Raw genomic sequence first — 20,104 nt, 5'->3', positions numbered from 1 at the left:
GCTTCCATGGCAGTTTCAAGAGATCTCGATCAAACTCTATCTCGTGGAGGCAATTATGAAACCCGCAATTCTCTACCTTTGTGAGTATTGGGCACTGAGCTTGTTACAAACAAATTGGACTAGACTGAAGAGAGTACAGGCCTTGCTTCTCAAGCACATCATCCACTAAGCGAGAGGCACCCCACATTCCACTTTGCTCCTAAGAGGCTCTCGCCTCATATCCTTCCCCAAGCCAGGCACAAGGTTGGTCTTCAAAGGCATCTTGGTGTCTTCTGAGGATCACTATTTTCCTAGAGTGCCTTCACTCGTTTGGATTCTCCCTTGATGCACCACACCATCTCTTGTTGACTAGGTGAAAACGAAACCAAGTTATTAGAGAGGATATCTACAAATTGTACATTCAAGTCACTTGATTAAATGATTTCACCCCCAACAAGCTTGGACTCGAAGATGCCTTTCTACCTAGAGCACTTTTTGGAGTTGCATGATGACATGATCATCCACCTCCTATATACACGCAACCACTAGATGCACTCGCTTAGGATCCCTTTGGGACAACTCTAGCTCGGCTCCCATCAAGTCCAAATAAAGACAAATCACCATATACTGCAATCTACTAGGATCAACAAGGCAAGCAACCTTCAAGAGCTAGAGACATAGATGCACCTCATTTTTCAATGTCCCCTATATTATGAGATTAGAGGATGCCATCACTGCCTCTAGAGGGGCTTGGGAGGCGCCTTCGCTATTTTCTTTCGATCCCAAGATCATAGATGCTTAGCCCTCTTTATTAGGGAGATTTTCAGCCACAAATCTCAACTCATACATACCATGCCCTACCTTGGGATGACCATATCGATTATCTCATACCTATTGATTTATCAGATTAGACTCATTAGAGCAACAAACGACAAGAAAAATTCCAAAGTGCATTAGACAATAGGATTGTGAAACCCCGAGTTTCTCGTCATCCTCCCCTTCTTGGTGACCACCTGATACCAATGCAAAGATGTCGAAACATACATTAGGCCATAGGTTCTCGAAGCATTAAAAAGATCAGCTCCAAACATATCCATAGCAGACAACACCCCACCCACCAAACTATCTCCCAAATGCAAAGGGGCAACTAGAGATCTTTTTGGAGTTTCTTCTTTCAACCTCGGATATTAGGAGCACACAACAAGGCTCCTCAATGGTTCCAAAAGACTCCAACAACGAGCCAATGACCAATTCACTCCCCTCGCTCTCAACAACTAGACCCACTGTCTAATCTCCCTTTCTCGCTCTCTTGATAGATTCTTGTATTAGGTTGTCCACTTTTCCAATCATGGGCACTCACTACGTTTTATATCAACATACCTTCATCACGACTTTAGGCATATGTGTAGGTTGTTTTAATTGTATTATTTAAATTTTTGGCATTTTCTAGGAGTTTTGTTCGCATTCCCATATTGTATTTATACTGGTTGTACTCTTCAATCCCATTAAACCAATATTGTGGTCATTTGTTTGACATTTATAAAATAATATTATCTCATGTCGCCATAAATCACATGCTTCACCTTATACAACCACCTAGAATCAACAAGTGATTTCCCCTATGGTCTAGGTCAAGGTTACTTGGGAGTGGGAGCGAAAATGGGGAGCGGGAGCGACATTTTTAGAAGCTACCGGTTTGGGAGCAATTTCGAGAGCGTTTTTTATATAATATATATAATTTTTTATTTCTTTTATTTTGATGCATATATGTCGACAAAAGAATGTAGAATGATGATGAATGTGGGCCTCCCGAATCTGAAGGTATGTCTTGCCAATTGGTAACTGAGTATTGGGTTTACTTATCATGGATACTTCTGGGTATGGATTGATGGGGGAATTTGGCGGAAAGGGTGGGCTTTGTTTGTGCTCTTGTCCCCTTGATCTCTTTTGGATGTTACCCTTGGATCTTAGTCCTATGGGATCTCCTTTATTGACCATTTGGTTCTAGGGTGGTACTGCTTGGGAAACCCCTACTTTGGGTGCGTGGTCCCACTCTTTTATCCGCATATATTACTCCCTTTCCACTCACTATACCCCATTCATCATTTCTCCCACCTGGGTCCACATCTCCATTATGGGTCCACAATGCACATAGGGCCAGCCTCCCTATCCCCATGCCCCCACTTGGGTTAGGCCTAGAATGATGCCCCGAAGGTTGAAGCAGCTAAAAGAAAAAGAAAAAAGCATAATTGGCCACATTTTACAAGAAATTGTACCACAAAATGCAAAAGATCGTCGAGGCAAAAATAATTAACACATGAGCAAAAGCCAATACATGAGCTCTAACCTAATCCATGGTCATCACCCTAGTTCATAGGCCCTAGATGAGCCTCCTTTATCATTCAAGAACCCATGATTGTCCCAAAACCTTGAGGGCAATGAACCGCCCTACCTAAAAGGGGGTAATCATTGTTATATCTTACACATCATGCTCTTGTCCTTTGAGCCCCATGTAGTTAATGAAAGAAAATTCCTAAAAGGCAAAAGGCATATAAAGAAGGTGGAAAAAAACAAGGTCGGGGCACCTTGTGTACCACGATTGCTCCCTCCTACACATTACATACCCAGGTGTGGTCTTCCCCTTATCCAACTACCCCTATTCCTCAATATGTAGCCCAGGGTTGCCCCTCTCACTCCCTATTCCATTCCACTTATTTATCACTTGCCACACCCATTAGAAGGATTTACCTTGGACATACTATCCCCTTTAAGGGTTGAAACCGCCTAATAAGGTACTTGGTTAACCCCCTTTGGAGCTTGGAAACACTAGCACATGCCAAAGCCCACGATTTGTAAACTCTTTTACCTGATTATTTTAATGGTTGGTTGTACTGGAAGCCTAGGGGACAAATTGGATCTTCTGCAAGATTACAAGTGGTTTCCATTTGGGTTTGGTCTCCCTATACAGGATCCTAGCCCCCAGAAGTCTACATTGGCACATATAGGGTGTGCATAGAGAGCCATTGGCCCCCACAGCGGCAGACAACACTCCACGGATCGTCATCGATGCTTAGAGACTACTAGTGGTCCACTCTTGGGATGATGGTGATATGCTTGGTACATTATTGCCCAGCAGACCCCCACAAGAGCCCCACACTCTTGGCCGGTGTCCCAGGACTCGTACGATGTCATGGCAACATTCATTCCACCACTCAGACCCTTGCAGAGGATCTGCAAGCATCTCCGATTCATATGGAGACCATGGGGTCACTTATGTGCCATCAAACCCATTGAGAGCACCACAGGTCTACTACTTGGAGAACAAGGGGCCACCCCCTTGTCCATCATATTCGAAGGAATTTGTTCCTCAATATGGCACTTCAAGACATTATTGAACCTTTAAATAGCACCACAACATGTACATATTATTATTTGACCCCTTTTGAGGCTTATTTTTACACTTGTGAGCTAGTTTGGTGGGCTTGTCACCATTAGGGGTTTTATTTGCACATTATTTTATCATTAGGGGCTAATGTAGGCCCATAGGCTAATTCGAACTCCTTAGGAGGCTATATATTGATGTTAGATACATTCATTTGGATCATCACTTGACTTCGGACCTCACTAATCATAGAGAACTTCGCCATTTTTCCTTGGAAGGTAGTTTTTGGAGATGGATGAATTTTGACGTATGGATTTGGGCTATTTTTTCTTGTCTTGGAGCTTTGTCTTACAAACGAAATGTTGGTTGGATATATTCTATAAAATTGTAAGAAAATTTTGATGTTATTATTCTTGTTGTTGCATATTGCTAAAATTAGGGCTAGTTGTTGCATTATTGAAATGTGGAATTAAGCATGTTTTAGCTAAATTTAATGCATGGGCCAATGTTATATAAATGAAATGTCCTAGAGATTATTTGTCTCGATAAGCTTGCATCATTTGCTTTGAAGTATAAATGCTTGAAGGTCACTTTTCTTTTCTTTCTCTCAACATTGGATGAAGATGACTTTTCGAGCCTCCCTGATCAAGAAACCAAGTTCTTACTCATCATCATCCTTGACTCCATATCCCCAAGTGAATTAGGCATTGATCCCTAAAAAGGGTGGTCAACTCCTATACCTTTTTCACCTTTTATCACTTTTACAAGGGTCTAACCCTCAGAGGTCACCTAGGGCATCAATTTCCCAAGAATTGACCCAACGAAAAACTTCAATCTTGCGTTGGTGGTTCCCCTCCCTCTCCTCCAAATTTGAGGCAACTTTAACAATGGAATCTCCGAGAATCCCAAGCACTAGCTCTAGGATTGAATTTTGCCTAAGCATCCCCAAGGCTAGACCTCAACAAGACCAATTCAACTTTTTGAAGTAAATATTCTTGTTTGGACCTTTCCCTTCACCTTGTCAAGGATAGGAACATCATTGGTTGCTGCATTCCATCCCCGAACCTGGGCTGGGTCCACTTGGCCCCGTGTGGTCCCACTTCTTAAAAAAGATTATTTGTCAAAGACCATTTGGGAATCCAAGTTTCCCAACGATTATAGGGATTGAGAACCTCATCTATAAGCCTATTCCTTCTCCCTCAACCCTCCAATCTTCACCCCTTTATCCCAGAGGTCCAAGTACCTTGTTGAAAAAGCAAGCAAGTTCCATTCTTCACTCCATCCTTGGGGAAGGGTTTCCAAGGTCACTTTCCACTTATCCATTGACATATACTTCACAAGTGATCCCTACACTACCAGGACTCCTCCCATTAGTGAAAGTCCATAAAGAGGAGCGAGACTTAGCTGTGGTGACAGTGGGCTAAGCCTCCACTGTTGCCCTTAATCTAGCAGTGGCCCTCTTAGGAACCCCTTTTACGTCCCCTGTTGGTTCGAGTGGTAACAAAACTCTCAAACCTTGTTACAAGCCTCATCTTTGGTCTTCTATAACATATCTAAGTGTTTTTTTTGGAAGAATTATCATCAAAAGTAACATAATTAAGATTACACGTCAAAAAGTTGATGACATGGATCTACAAACATATGAATGAATCAAATCAAGAACTCCTGTTAATCTATCCACACTAATTAGGAAATCACATGCAACATGCTATCCAAGTGCACATCTTTTGCACACTTCTCTCTTCTTCGCTTATAAATTAGGAAATCCAACTACCATATCTTTTAGAAGAGGCAACGAGCCATACTTCAAGTGACTGAATCTTTTGTGCCAAGGCTTACAAAAATTATCACTATTAGTCAACAAGGTTTCGTACTTATGGGATTTGGTAGCAATTTGTAAAGGTCACTCTCTCTAACCCTAACCCAATGTTATCAAAACTAGACTGTTCATTGCACTGGTAAAGCTCAAAAATGTGAATTGCACTGAAACCCTTGAAAACCAAGAAAAAATGAACCCAAAAACTGATTGACCAAAAATTGCATGAAGATAAAAAAAATTGGAAATAAAACATATATATTCATGTGCATCCATATGAATCCAAACCCTTGTACACAAATATGCGAAGTTTTTCATATATATAGCACGAATGCATATAACCAAAACAATATCAAGAGCAATCCATCTTTGAACCAAAAGTAAATCAACAGAGAGGCACCAGATGACCTATAGAGTCCCAAAAATCATGCTACAACAAATACCTACATATCATCAAAATCATTGCCAGCATTGTGATCCTCATCATTATCACCCCCCTCTAAGCATTAAAATAAGATAGAAAATATTTAACATGCCAAATCAAGATTTTGTTTCGAGTGATGAGTACATTTTTACTAGGGTCGTGAAAAAAGGAGTTCAACAATCAATGGCACCAACATCGAGGTACATAAAGGCCTTGGTGCTCTTGATTAAATGAGAATTCCATACCCTCGTATATGACAGACTCCAATGTTAACATTGCAATCCCCCCAATCCTGAAATCCTGAAAATTGTTAAGTTTGCTAGACTTTGAGTGGGAACTCAAATTCTACTTTCTCCATATATATCCAATGAGGTTGGAACCACTCTCAAATATAACATTAGTAGGGCCCTATGGTTGAATATTAGGCTATCCCACTCATAAATTATTGCTTTTTAAATTGTTTTCCAAGGGTTATTTGTTGCATTGTATGAAACCAACCGATTCCTTACAAAACCAACTGGTTTGGTACCAAACTGACCTCTTCCGGTCCATGACCACGATTCGAACTAGTCTTTTCCTAAAACCAATAAAACCAGTTGGTTCAATCTAGTTCAATCTTGCTCTGATAACACTACTCCGACCACAACTCAACCAAGATCAAGGCTACAACTTCCAATGATCATGTCCTAATCATCAAACTCATCCCTACACTTCAAATCTATTAGACAAGAAACTAAAAGATTATTTTTAGTCATGCCAAGAACATCCAATACCTCGTGTAGCTCTAAAGCTTCTCTTGATGGCAAACAAAATGAGATAAAATTCAACCCAATCACCATACTTCCTATCATCACCAAGCACCACTTGCATTCTAGTATCTTGTTCCCATGACCTAAAGAAAGCTAAATGGTTTGTTGGCACGAAACCCTATTGATGGAAAGACATGACTCCATGGCAAAAGGTGCATCAAGCTATAAAATCATCCACAAATAAAGTGTTGAAAAGTGTAGCTTGGGAGGTATTCCACAAGCCGAAATTGGGGTTTGTGAGAATTTTGGTCAGAAAAGGGTTTTGTGGGCAAAAGACCCAAGTGAAGGGCTTTTAGACCCAGATGGGGTTTAAAATTCAAAGGAGGGAATTAAAAAGAAAATTAAGAGCTTAAGTTTAAGTGGATAATTCCTCTAAGATCTAGAGCAGGGTTGTGGGGGAGCGCCCCCCCCCTCACGCCCCTGCTCCCAATTTGTATTTCGGGCGGGAGCGACTCGGAGCTAGTCAAGAGAGCACTACTGAAATCGCTCATTGCTCCCAAAGAGGGAGCAATTTCATGAGCGCACTCCCCGCCAAACCAAACCAAAACAAAGAATAATAAACAAAAACAAAAACAAAAATGCTCCTTGGTTTTTCGTGAGCACGTTTAGTCTTTTTTGAAAATTATTTTTTGTAGTAATATTCTAAATGCAATTTTTTTCAAAGAAACAAATAAGTTTTGAGTGGGGAAACCTAATGATCAAGCCTATGGCCTTAGTATTGATATGTGATTCATGGTAATGTTAAATTCTTAAAGTAAAAGTGACATTCTCCTTGATCTTCATTTTCATCCTTTTACTTCATTTTGTAACATTACCATGAAATGACTCAAGATGTTTGAGAGTGGTTCCGACCTCATTAGATTTCATATGGAGAAAGTAAAATTTTAGATTTCATTCAAAATCCAACAGACTTATCAATTTTTCAGGATTTCAAGATTGGGGGGATTGCAATGTTTTCATTGGATTTTGTCATGTATTAGGGTATGGAACTTGTATTTAATCAAGAGCACCAATCCCTCTATGTACCTTGATGTTAGTGACATTGGTTGTCGAACTCCTCTATCATGACCCTCCTAAAAATGTACGCATCACTCAAACAAAATCTTGACTTGGCGTGTTATGCTTTTTCTATCTTATGTTAATGCTTAGAGGGTGATATTAATGACAAAGATCCCTATACAGATCCAGAGGTAATGGCAAAGATACCTTTGGATATTAATGCTTAGAGAGTGATATTAATGACAAAAATCATGATCTTCCAACAAGAATAAAAAATTAGACATTTCTCGTGGCAGCAAGAGGCCCAAGCATTAGCAATAGATAATAGATTTACTTGGCTTTTCTAGTTTCTGGTAGTTTTTATAACTATTGACTCTTTCATATTTATTATGAAATTTTTTGAAAACAATATATGACAATTCAAGTTTGAAGTTGGCAATTATAACTCCTTAGTAATGAATTGTGAATATGATGAAGATTATAACTTCTAGATGATTGTTGTTATATGGTTCAATCTATGTTTTTTATATCTAATTCATCATTCTACATGCTTTGGTTGACATATATGCATCAAAATATAAAAATATATATATTATATAAAAAACGCTACTGGAATCGCTCTCAAACCAGTAGCTTCTGAAAATGTCGCTCCCGCTCCCACTCCCAAGTAACCTTGATCTAGAGGGTTCCATAGAAATCTTGGAAAAGCTATTTAGGAAGGCCCAAGGCTAGGCTAGAGATTATCAAGTAAGAGGAACTCGCTTGATCTAAAGGAGGGTCGATATGTAGCCCAAAGCAAGCATCAATTGGGAGGCCGAGAAGGGCTACAAGGAGGCCAGTTTGATCCTAGTATCTTCTCAAGAATGAAGCGAGGAAATTCAAAGGAGAGCCACAGATTGAAGAAGGGTGTCTATCCAATGTTAGCTCATTCTTATGAAAGTATTCCTCAAGTCCTAACAACAGCGTATCACAGAGAGTTTTGCGGAACTGTGGGTAAGGCTGTAGGCCTAGTTTAGAGCACGACGAAGTGGCCGAAAGGCCTAGAAACCTTGCACAGGAAAGGGTTGTTGTGTGATGTATCCTGAGTTTGGATAGTAGAGGGTAGTAAGGCCTAGATCTCTGTTCAGATCTGCAGTAGGAGGGTCACAGCCCTAAATGTGCTTGGTAGAAAATCCTTATGCCTAAAACTAGATTTGCTAAATACAAACAACATGCAAACTGAAATTGCTAAATCTGATAAGCATGCAAAGTTGAATTTATTGAACATCACAAAACTCAAAATATACTAAGATTGGCAGATGCATGTCAAACTGGAATTAACTAAAGGTGGTAAAAGTGGAAACATTCCAAGATTAGCCCCCTCTACTCTCCGAGATAATTGCACCTCCCACACGCTGCAAACTAAACATGCAGGCAACCTCTACTCTCCTACATAATTTGCCTCCCTCACACTATAAACTAGTGGTGCAAAATCTCTCCCCCAGGACTGCTGCACAAAACCCAACTAAAACTGCTGAAGCATGTCATTGTTGTATGGATCTGCATCACTGCTATGCCAACTTCAGGGAATGTTGTCTAGCAACAGGCAAGATTCTAGCAAAGGATTGTGGATACTCAGTTTCAATGTGGAGCGACAATTCATAGGTGATCAAAAATTATTTAATGGAGATCTTGCAAGACACTGTGGCTACACAATGACCTATGAGGAAGAACTGAGAAAACAGGATACAGCAATTACTAACAGACATGGAGGATTGGGAAGAGGGCTCTCCAGCTTACACTGTTCTATGCCACACCGGTGTAAGCATAAAGGAGTTAATCCAGAATCCGATGTAATCAATTTAGAGATAAGGGGCCAAGTTAAAAATATGTTGGTGGACACAAGCAGGCAGGGGTAAGATCCATCTGATTTGGATATCTCCACAGATCATTGTTTCTCAGCTTTAGAAAATGACTTGGCCAACCATGGCTTCTGACGACTTTTTTGATCATCTGGTCGCAAAGATGCCAGGAAATTTTGAAATCCCAGAGAGTATATTGATTCATTACTACTTCTATATGGTCCAATGTTGCACGAAGCGCCCCCCCCCGGTTCCAAGCCCCAAAGCGCGTCCCGTACAGAAGCACCTAGGAAGCTTCGCCGGAAGCGCGCTTCCGAAATTTTTGCCGCTTCCTGGAAATTCGGAAGCGTGGTACGGAAGCGCCGCTTCCAGGCCTCCGAAGCGCGCTTCGTACGGTGCTTCGGGCGTCGGAAGCATGGCGCTTCCATACGATTCTGGAAAATCTTCGCGCTGTTTAGAAAATCGTTTTTTTTTTTTTAATTTTAGGTGAGTTTGCTTGTTGGGGGTGGGTCCACCTTGGGTTAGGGTGAGGAATGAAAGCAAAAAAAAAAATATAGCAGATGCTCCCTCATGGTAATGTTAAATTCTTAAAGTAAAAGTGAGATTCTCATCCTTTTACTTAAATTTTTAACATTACCATGAATTGACTCGGGATGTTTGAGAGTGGTTCCAGCCTCATTGGACTTCGCGCTATTTAGAAAATCGTTTTTTTTTTTTTTTTTAATTTTAGGTGAGTTTGCTTGTTGGGGGTGGGTCCACCTTGGGTTAGGGTGAGGAATGAAAGCAAAAAAAAAAATATAGCAGATGCTCCCTCATGGTAATGTTAAATTCTTAAAGTAAAAGTGAGATTCTCATCCTTTTACTTAAATTTTTAACATTACCATGAATTGACTCGGGATGTTTGAGAGTGGTTCCAGCCTCATTGGACTTCATATGGAGAAAATAGAATTTCATATCCTATTCAAAATTCAGCAAACTTAACAGTTTTCAGGTATTCAGGATCAATGGGATTGTGGCATTTCATTAGATTATATCAAGTATGAAGGTATGCGATTAGCATTTAATCAAGAGCACCAAGCCCTATATGTACCCTAGTGTTGGTGGTGCTAATTGTTGAACTCCTTTGTCACGCAGCACACCCTTAGCAAAAAATTACCTTTCAATCAAGTCAAAATCATCCATCAAGCATGTTAAGCTTTTTCTACCATATTTTAAGTCTTGAATTAGGTAGTTTGATCAAAATTGGGCAATGTTGACTAAAATCCCTAGACAATCGAGGTAGAGGCAAAGGCTAGACAGGAGGAGAAGAATCTAGATTCTAGATGGTTGATGCATCTAAATGGTTGATGCTCGAATAATTAATCATTAATGTACAATGGATGTTATGTCTATCTTGATTTATGCAAAAATATGCATGTTTTCATGTCTTCTACAACTAATTTGGTATTTGGGATGTTTGTTTTGAGTATAAATGCAAAAAAATATAAATATAAATATATATATATAGCAGACGCTTCGCTTCCTAGATTTTTGGAAAATGACGATTCCACATCCCCGCTTCGTGCAACATTGATCTGGTCTTTAACTTTTTATCTGCCCAATATCCTGTGACAAAGAGGAAAGGCATTCACAGTGCTTTGTCTCTGAAGGATCTGTTTCTGGAACTGGGCAGTGAATTCCGCATGCAGAGAAGTTGCCCAGTGGCTCTGCACTGGTCAATTTCCACCTTATAAACAATAAGCTACAGGCACTACCCTTCTATCCTTCCTCAGGTATGGCTCTGTTCTCTGGATTTGAGAACAAAGGTAGAAGCATCTTTGAATTTTTTAACAATTGTGGTATGCTAAAATATGATTTCGTTCTCGAGAACTCTAGAATATAAGAGTCAGTTCTCCTGCATCAACGAACCCCATGAGTGAACTCTTTTCTATGTTCTTTGCACTGGTCATCAAGTATGGCCTATGTGCACTTTATTTCTAAAGGTATTCCCTGTTATATCGAAACTGGTGATATCAAGGGGAACGTAGATCAAGTCTGGAATTCTTGGAGTGAGAATGGTGGTTTCAATTCAATTGCGGTTCAGGGATCTTTATTAGGGTAAAATTTCACAAGAACCATCTTTGCTCGCAGGTTTTGAATGTGATGCTTCAGCATTATCAGAACTGCCCTCCAAACAGTTTTTCTCTTGACTTTTTTAAGATATATTAGGGCTCCATATTTCGCTTTGCAGGTATTCTCGAATCTCTACAGGATAGCATAGATCTAATGACAATTGAAAGGTGTTATGGCAGGCTCTTTCCCCACCCGATGATCTTTTATAATGGGCCATGGAACATCTGGTTCCCTCTCTGGAATTTCTATGTAGTTTGTTTGATTATGGATAGTGTAGACATTAAGGAGCTTCATAAGGTGGTGTGTCACCATGAGGAGCTGATACAAGACAACAGTTGGCTGACTGAGCAGACTGGACCTGCTCAACCTCTGCAATTTTAGAAGAGAGTGGCAGGCTAATTCCCCACCCACTGATCTTGTATGCTGGGTCAAGCAACATCTGGTTCTCTCTGAAATTTCTATGTAATCTCTTCAATTATGGATAGTGCAACATTCAAGAGCTTCGTAAGGTGATGCATCACCATGAGGAGTTGATACAGGGCAACAGAAGTGCTCTGCTCACATTCTCTTCTAAATTCACATAGATTGAACAGGCCCAATCTGCTCAGTCATCCAGGACATTTTAGTGATTCAGACGTGGCAGCTTGACTCTCTGGAAACAGAATGCCAAAGTGTATTGTATATTACACTTAATTCTGTGCATGGATTCTCTAGCAATACCTTATAATAATAGAGACAACATGAACTCTCCTCGGGCAGTTTTAGAGGAAGAAATAGTCCACAGCTGACAGACCCCATGGTGATTGAAGGGGCTAGAGCCTAGAAGAAGCAAGTAGTGTTCTTGTCTGCCATTGAATTATATATGAGTCATTTGTCTTAGGAGTTTATGTTAAGCTGCAAGCATGCCACCTGCAGGCCCACATGAAACTTTTATATTGTGATTTGTTAGAAGCTTTTCGCTGTTCTACTTCTTACCCAGAAGTGTCATGTTTTATTAAGCAGTAAAGAACAAGGACCATGTAACTTGATGCACACTTCAGCTGCAGCCTTTCAAATTAATACAATATCTGTTCTGGTTTAAAATACAAAAAAAAAAATGATTTTTGAAAGATACTGTAGGTTTTAGCAAGAAATATCCTCATAGGATTGGTCACTGGGGCTAATCATTATCTCCATCAAACAGGAGAATATAATTTTTAACAAGATTGTATTATATTTTTAAAGATACATTGTTAAAGAAATAAAAAAGAAAACTTGCAAGCCACAAACAGGAAAAATCATCTACCTTGTACCAAGAAGTTTCTTGATCAAATCCAACTACTTCACCCATGTACTGCCTATTTCCAAACCTTTTTCTAACTTTCTGACCAATAAATACATCTCCACCACTATTTTCATCGGGAGTTTGTATTACCTGCACAAATAGGTGTAAATTCACAAATATTTCCATTAGTAACAGGAAGAAGTCTAAATCTAAGCATTCATTTGATATGAGAAACATATAATAGAATTTAGTAAGGGCAAAATCAAGCAGCATACATCTTGCTCTTGCTTTAAATCAGAACCTAGTTCTTCATCTATCACAGCAGCTGTACAAGAATGTAAAAATATCAGTGTAAAATAAATCTAAATATAGTCCATCGATAAAAAGATCATCTCTATCAAATCCATTAGATGCAGTGAAGTAAGCCACAACCAATGGGATAGTTACCAAGTAGACCTGATAAGTGCAAATTACACTAACATGTAAGTTATATCTTACAATTTACACAGATAAGAATCCTAAGCTAGTTTAGACCATGCAAGAATAATAAATTTCTGAAGCTTGCAAAAAATTGTATGATTGTACCTGGAACACTCTCGGGCTCCATTGAAGGAAACTTATCCGTGGAAGTCCGATTTTTATTAGAATCCAATGAAATTATCCCAGATACTGTATCCAAATGGCCGTGTGTTCTGGGAGAAAATTTTGACTTATCAGAAGACTCTATATCTGTAACAGGAGCAGTGTCTCCCCCACATGGCCCAATGATATCATGCACACCATGAATTAACCTAATGGTATGTCCAGCATCCGCTGGTGATTTAACATCCTTGACAGACTCAAAATCAGTTTTTTTGTCTTCAAGCATGCTCTGATCAGAAGCAGGATGCCTTATGCCAGTATCCAGTGCAGCTCCAGCAGAAGGATCATCCCCAGTGATTGGTCCAACATGGCTGTCCAATCTCTGAAGCACATCATCTGCAGCATCTACAGAAGAACTGGAGACCACATGGGCGTTTGTTATCCCATTGGCTGTATATTCTGCATCTTTAGACATTGGAGATATCTTCACTTGGGACATGAATTTAGTATTTTCATGTGGATTAGCATTCACCACATTTGCAGCAATGGAAGTCAAATTTGTCTCAAAAACAGGGCTGGAAATAGAGTTAGTATTGGTAGACCCTAAATGGTTGCTTGTGTTTGCAACATCAACAGAGGAGTTCTCAACAATAACAATGGGTCCATTGTTGCTAGATATTCTTTCAGCTTCTTTGTCTGATATGTCAGCAATTTTTGTAGCTGGACTGTCTTGACCTGGAGTCTTCCCAGTAGTCTGTATGTAATTGTTACCCCCAACTTCAACTGGCTGAACATCAATATCAACATCTACAGATGCTAACTCTTCATTTCTAATATTTGGTTCAGCACCCATAAGAAGACTGTAAGCTACAGTAGCCGCAGTATCAGCTGGCAATTCATTACTAGCATGAAATTCCAACTCAGATGATGGAACTTCATGAACTTCAATAGGTATACATTCTGTCTGCAAAAGCAAACTCTTGTCATTCTCAACATCTGCAACACTCTTGTCACCATCAACATCTACAGATGCATCCTTATTACTTCTAGTAGTAATTTCAGCACCTGAAGGTAGACTTTGAACTAAAGTGGGTCCAGTATCAGCAGGCAATTCATTACTAGAAGGCAATTCTAACTCAGAAGATGGAATTTCATGAACTTCAACAGGGGCATTCTTGTCACCATCAACATCAAGAGATGCTCTCTTGTCACTATGAACATCTACATACACACTCTTGTCACTTCTAGTAGTAGTTACAGCACCCAAAGGCAGACTGTAAGGTGAAGTAGATCTGGTATCAGTATGCAATTCATTAGTAGAATGCAATTCCAACTCAGAATATGGCACTTCATGCACTTCAATAGGTGTACATTCCATCTGCAAAGGTAAGCTTTCATTTACAGGCTTTTCACCACTAATATCATCCTTTGCAATGACATTAGTTCCTATGGCTTGGTATGGAAAGGATTTTGTCCTATGGGCCATACTTTCTATATCAGTATCAGGTTCACCATTTGCATCATTGAATCTTGTGTCTAGAGAAAATTCCCTGTTAATCAGTGCTACAGTATGGTCCCTGTTGTCTCCAGATAGAGTGGTCCCAACATCAGTTGTAGTCCTTTTTTCAAAAGAAGCTCCAAGAGCTGCATCAAGTTTGAAACCCTTGGTCAATAGAAATTGTTGAGATTACAAGCACAACAACATTAATTGGTGCATTGTTAAATATCCGTCTAAATTTTAAAACAGAAGTGACAGATGCATACCAGACACATGATTTGTTTGTACAGTTTATAATAAATTAAAAGAAATTCCAAACTCACTATAGTTCTTAGGATCGCCATAGTTTGAAGTGCCCGCAAATGCAGCTAAAGAAATGCCAACACCTTCAACCGACAAAGCAGGCTCTCCCTGAAAAGAAGCCACAAATGTAGTTGCAGTTTCTGTAGATGTGTCCAAGGGTTTTGAGCTTGATTTGTCCTGATCCTCCATGGACTCGATTTCCTCAAAATCTGTGATATAAATAAAAAAGACAAAGCAACTTGGAATCAAGAGACACAAATTGAATCAGACAAATGAGATATTATGAATGTAGATAATGAAAATGAGAAATGTCACAAAATACACTAACCCACATTCCAATAAAAATTTCAAGAGTGTTGAATGGGTGACAAATCGGAAAAAAAAAAATTAATACAAAATAGAAATAATGAGCATTTTGTATTAAAGCCTTCAAAATAAGGATTCAAAGGGGAGTATACGCCATATAGCATAAAACCAGTTCAAATAATGAGGCCATCCCTAATAAGAAAATTGAACTCTTGTCACATATGCAAGACATTGAAGCAGATCAGCAGCAACTTTGTTCACACAAATGAAAAAATGAAGCCATCTCTATCAAGTAAATCGAACTCTTGTTACATAGGCAAGCAGGGGAAGCACATAAGAAACAATTTAGTTCACAAAAATGATCCCTATATGGCCAACAAGAAATATCTAAAACTGCGAAGGATCTCTTCATGTTAATGCCCTTCAGTGAAGGGCTAGTCATGCTGTGATTATTTTTCTTGTAAATGGTTTATGTTCCAAACCTGTAGGTGCTGCGCTCCAGATAAACCAGTGAAGAAACAAATTCATGATAGCCCATAGGTGATTTATCTGAGTGTTTACATGACAACCTGTTCCTAGAAATTTTGAAGTTTAAGACCAAGAAAACCCCAAATTGGACTGTGCTTTATCACCCATGAAATTCATAAACAATAAAACCATGGCACCCTATCAAAATAAGCTACCAGTCCTTAAGTCATTTTTTCCAAGGTACAGAGTGACCCAAGGTATGCTTTCCCCCATTTGTAGATGGAATCCCTAGTACACCTGTTGTGTAGACTAGTACACTTAAACCAGGGGATTCAAAACAAACACCTCCTGGCACAGAACTGGTCAAATGCTCAACAACATTGGTGGCAATTAAGTCATATGTTTAAAATCAAAATATAAAGCAGTCAAAGAGTAAAAGACAGATAGTATACATATTACATATTTGTATTTCTAAAGTTAAATGGAAATATTTAAAAATGTAGACACATATGGATGTGGACAGCCTTTTAAGTGCTAAATCAAGAAGAAGTTAAGCAAATCCAGCTATTATGGGCAATATTTGGTGATATTGTGACAGGAAAAGCATATATGTTACCAACCAAGTACTAAATTTAATGAAGAAAATGAAAATTTCCACCATGCTATTAAATATATTTGGCAAACATGCAAAATGCCATTACCATCGGATCAACCTCACTACAGTCAGAAGATAATAATTAGAGACCCCGTTAATTTTTGGTTCAGCACATCACAAGCTATGGGTAAAATACTAAAATGCTTATAGGTGGTGCCATGTTCCACTTCACAAGCTGAACAAGTAATATCAGAAAAACCATGGAAATGCATCTTACATATCAGCTTTATTTTTCATAATTGTGTGGAAATGAGTTTGTTTGCTGTTGTTGTTGCTTTAGATGTTTAAAAAAATGAAGATTTTTCGCACTTTATTCAAGTTGGCCAATATTTTCCAATATGTCCCCAGATATCACCAATAAGTTATATCCCAAACCCTCTGCAATATATTTGCACATGATATAAGTAACATTGCAATTTTCTTCCAAACTTTTTGCATTGACCAAATTTTTCTCTTTATTTTTGTGTGTTTTTTTTCATTTGTATTCCAGCAACATGTGTTTATGTACAGAACGTTGTACGAACATGTATCAGTAACTAATGGGGCACCTTTGTAAATAGTTCAGTGAGTTAATATCATAAGCAGTTCAGCATTCGCAATGTCCACAGTTAACTCATACGGCAGAAGATTTCATTGATCACAGATTTTTACCCCTATTACCAAAACATGAACAGCAAAGTGACAACATATGAAGCATGTTGTCATAAGCATCAGAAACTGTCTGTCCATTATCAAATAAGATGATTTATTTTTTTAAATGTGCATTGTGTGAGATGGGTTTCTTCCATTCCTATGTCTTCACGCAATTGTTAGAACTCCTGCAACCCAAACACCACGAGTTGTCTTTTTACTGGATCAACCCACTCGTGTAGGGCACAGTTCCTGCCCCTTGAGGGTCTAACACCCAGAATCAAGCTTTATTCTTGCAATGGGATGGATTCAAAGATTAATGGGATTGATTTCCATCATTTTATTAGTGATCTTACAACAGATTATTGGCTGATTGATTTCCATCATTAGATCGCACCCTGGCTTGACATTGCAATATATCTTTTCAAAATATTTCTGTCATTTTCCTTTACTGATTTCTTCCAAACTTTTGCATTAATCAAACTTTCTTCTTTTCTTTCTTTGTTTTTTGAATTTCTCCTCTTTCTTCCAACATGTGTTGATACAATTGGTTGTATGACCATTAATCGGTATCCCATGGGGCGTCTTTGTATATAGTTCAGGGAGATAATAAAGGACCACAGTTTACTCGTACAGCGAAGATGGCATTGATCGGAAAGAAAAGTGTCATTTTTATGCAGCAAGTATTCAACGATAATAGGTGCTCTCACTGTAAGCCATCATGCCAGCTGGAGAATCATGAAGGACAAGCTTACTTTGGATTCTACTTTCCCATCACCAACAACCCAACACTGTCCAAAAAGGGCATATCATTCACTGCAATTTCTCAGTGGAACGAAACCCAAGTCGGAGTATCCATCGTTGTTCAGACTGGGTGTTTAAGCTCCGTTGTCGTTCAGACAATCTATCCAGTATTGACTTCCCCACTCACCTCAATGATATTTTCCACTTTACTACTGCATTTAGCAGATAGATGCACATACCAGACCACTCTAGATGTCTATGTTTATATTTACATTTTGGAGTCCTACTTGGTCTACAGAACTTCTTTAGACGATTTTGGAATACTGGACTAGATAACAGAAGACTCCAATTGCCAAAATTTCAAATATCATCTAATCGTTCAACCTACAACATGTCTTCCCTAATGGTGAAGTACAGCAAACTGAGGGTTAGATCACTTTCACAAAAGACTTACAGAATTCACTCTAAGACATCATTTACTAGAAAAGGATTGCGCAGTTTCTGTCTGCTACCAAAGCTCAATTACTCCATATAGCTAGAGTTCAACAGGCACAACAGATCATTCCATTTATCGTAGATCCCAAACACAAACTGCTTCTCGCGTTGTAATAATTGAGCTTAGTTTTAAACAGGCGGCATTTGGCTCAACCCGTCAGCATGTTTTGAAGTGTTTTTCTACATGCCAAATTCTTCAAAACACCTAGAACCCTAAAGCCAGCGAACCAAAATCATTAGTTTTCGCTTCTGATAACATGCATTTTGCAATTAACTAAACCCAGAAAATAAAAGCAAGAGCACGACTCACCTCAATTTCCGTTGATTAAGCAGTATAAATTAGGTTTTTACTGGAACAGCTGCTACATAAACGGCCAGGACTGACCAGACTCCGCATGCTTCAATTGTTCGTGAATGCAGAATATTTGAACCTAACAACCCAGGATATCCCTGTAAAAGCGATGAAATGTTTTGGAAAAAGCCTATATGTACCTAAATACGTTTCCCTCCGCGGCAGTGCACCAAATTTAGCGGCGCGAAGTTCTCAAAAGCCAAGAGGAAGTCCTGAGTTCGATCCGTGACAATCTTCCAGTTCGATCTCGATGCTATACCGTGTACATTAGCAATCCGATGTTATGGAATCGAGAGTTCACTTGCAGGTTGGAGAGTACAGAAAATAACTGAGCCTCGGCTGGCCTCTGACTGTCATATATAAATTCATTTCATTTGAATTAATTTCGTTGTCATTTCGCGTCATATGAATACGCTTTGGATATATTCTTGCGAAAATCGAGATATTTACATCCTACAAATAATGAGAAATATCACTGTAAAATTAATGCATCTTTCTAATTGTTGACATCGACCAAATCTTTTGCTGTAGCAGCCTGTAGATTCGAAATGGATTTTTCTTTAATGTAATCCTCCTCGAAGCGGGCGAAGATAAGTCTGCAATTTATTTTTTAAATAAATTATTTTGTCAACGTGGGCACCCTGCCCCTCCCAACATCGAGGATTGGCAAATCCTCAAAGCTCGGACGGTATGGGATGATTTTTTTCCCTCCCAAAACCTAAAATGGAATCATTATATCTTAAAAGATATTCATGAGTGAATATATATTAAAAATATTTGAATCTTAAAACAAAGAATTACAAATTTGTTTAAAGGAAAAAATTATATAGAATTTTGGTTAAAAACCTAAAATGGAATGATTATATCTTAAAAGATATTTATATTTTTTATATATATATTAAAATATTTTGAATTTTAAAACAAAGAATTATATTGCATATATCAGTTTAAAGGAAAAAAATTATATAGAATTTTGGTTAAAAGATTTTGAAGTATAGTGTTATTTATATATGGAAAGGATTTAATTTAGTTTTCATCTAAAGATATTTATAGAATTTGATTTTTTGTGAATAGGTATTGATGGTAACTAATATTTTCTGGTTTATAGAGTTATTAATGTAGTGTGGTTGTATATGCCGGTTTATAAAGTCATTAATGTGGTCTGGTTGTATATGTGGGACCATTTGATTTAAACAAGTATAAATCTAATTGTGGGGATATATAATCTAATGCCAGACCATTAGATTTAAACAAGTATAAATCTAATTGTCGGCATATATGGTGTAACTCCAATAATGATTGTATAGATTGTGAGCATATACAGCCTAACCGCAATAATGACTCTATAGACTCGGAAATAAGTGTTGCCGAAGCATGAATATAGTTAAGTATGGTTTAAAGTGTTATTTATGATTTTCAAAAACTTATTTTTAATATTTTTAAAT

The 20,104-nt window shown here is 38.5% G+C and overlaps 1 protein-coding gene and 1 long non-coding RNA gene across 2 annotated transcripts in view; both read right to left on the bottom strand.

The window, feature by feature from the left end:
• Nucleotides 1-14,694, bottom strand: part of LOC149250391 (uncharacterized) — a 132,470-nt gene extending 117,776 nt beyond the window's left edge. The window contains exons 1-3 of the mRNA XM_089453635.1: nucleotides 13,212-14,694; nucleotides 12,902-12,951; nucleotides 12,648-12,776 (exon numbers count right to left, since the gene is read on the bottom strand). Coding sequence (XP_089309761.1) covers nucleotides 12,648-12,776; nucleotides 12,902-12,951; nucleotides 13,212-14,694 — 1,662 coding nt within the window. The remainder of the gene's footprint in view (nucleotides 1-12,647; nucleotides 12,777-12,901; nucleotides 12,952-13,211) is intronic.
• Nucleotides 14,695-15,059: 365 nt separating this feature from the next.
• LOC149250390 (uncharacterized) lies at nucleotides 15,060-19,360 on the bottom strand. The gene is made up of 2 exons (XR_016265945.1): nucleotides 18,618-19,360; nucleotides 15,060-15,218 (listed from the first exon to the last, which is right to left on the bottom strand). It is a non-coding gene; the product is annotated as an uncharacterized LOC149250390 (long non-coding RNA).
• Nucleotides 19,361-20,104: the final 744 nt, after the last annotated feature.

This window comes from Pinus tabuliformis, chromosome 7 (genome assembly GCF_031772625.1).
Source record: "Pinus tabuliformis cultivar Carrire ecotype Pingquan chromosome 7, CPIR1, whole genome shotgun sequence".
NCBI classification, from domain to species: domain Eukaryota; kingdom Viridiplantae; phylum Streptophyta; class Pinopsida; order Pinales; family Pinaceae; genus Pinus; species Pinus tabuliformis.
The sequence above is the reverse complement of the archived record's forward strand: the minus strand, read 5'-3'. Positions and strand labels throughout refer to the sequence as shown.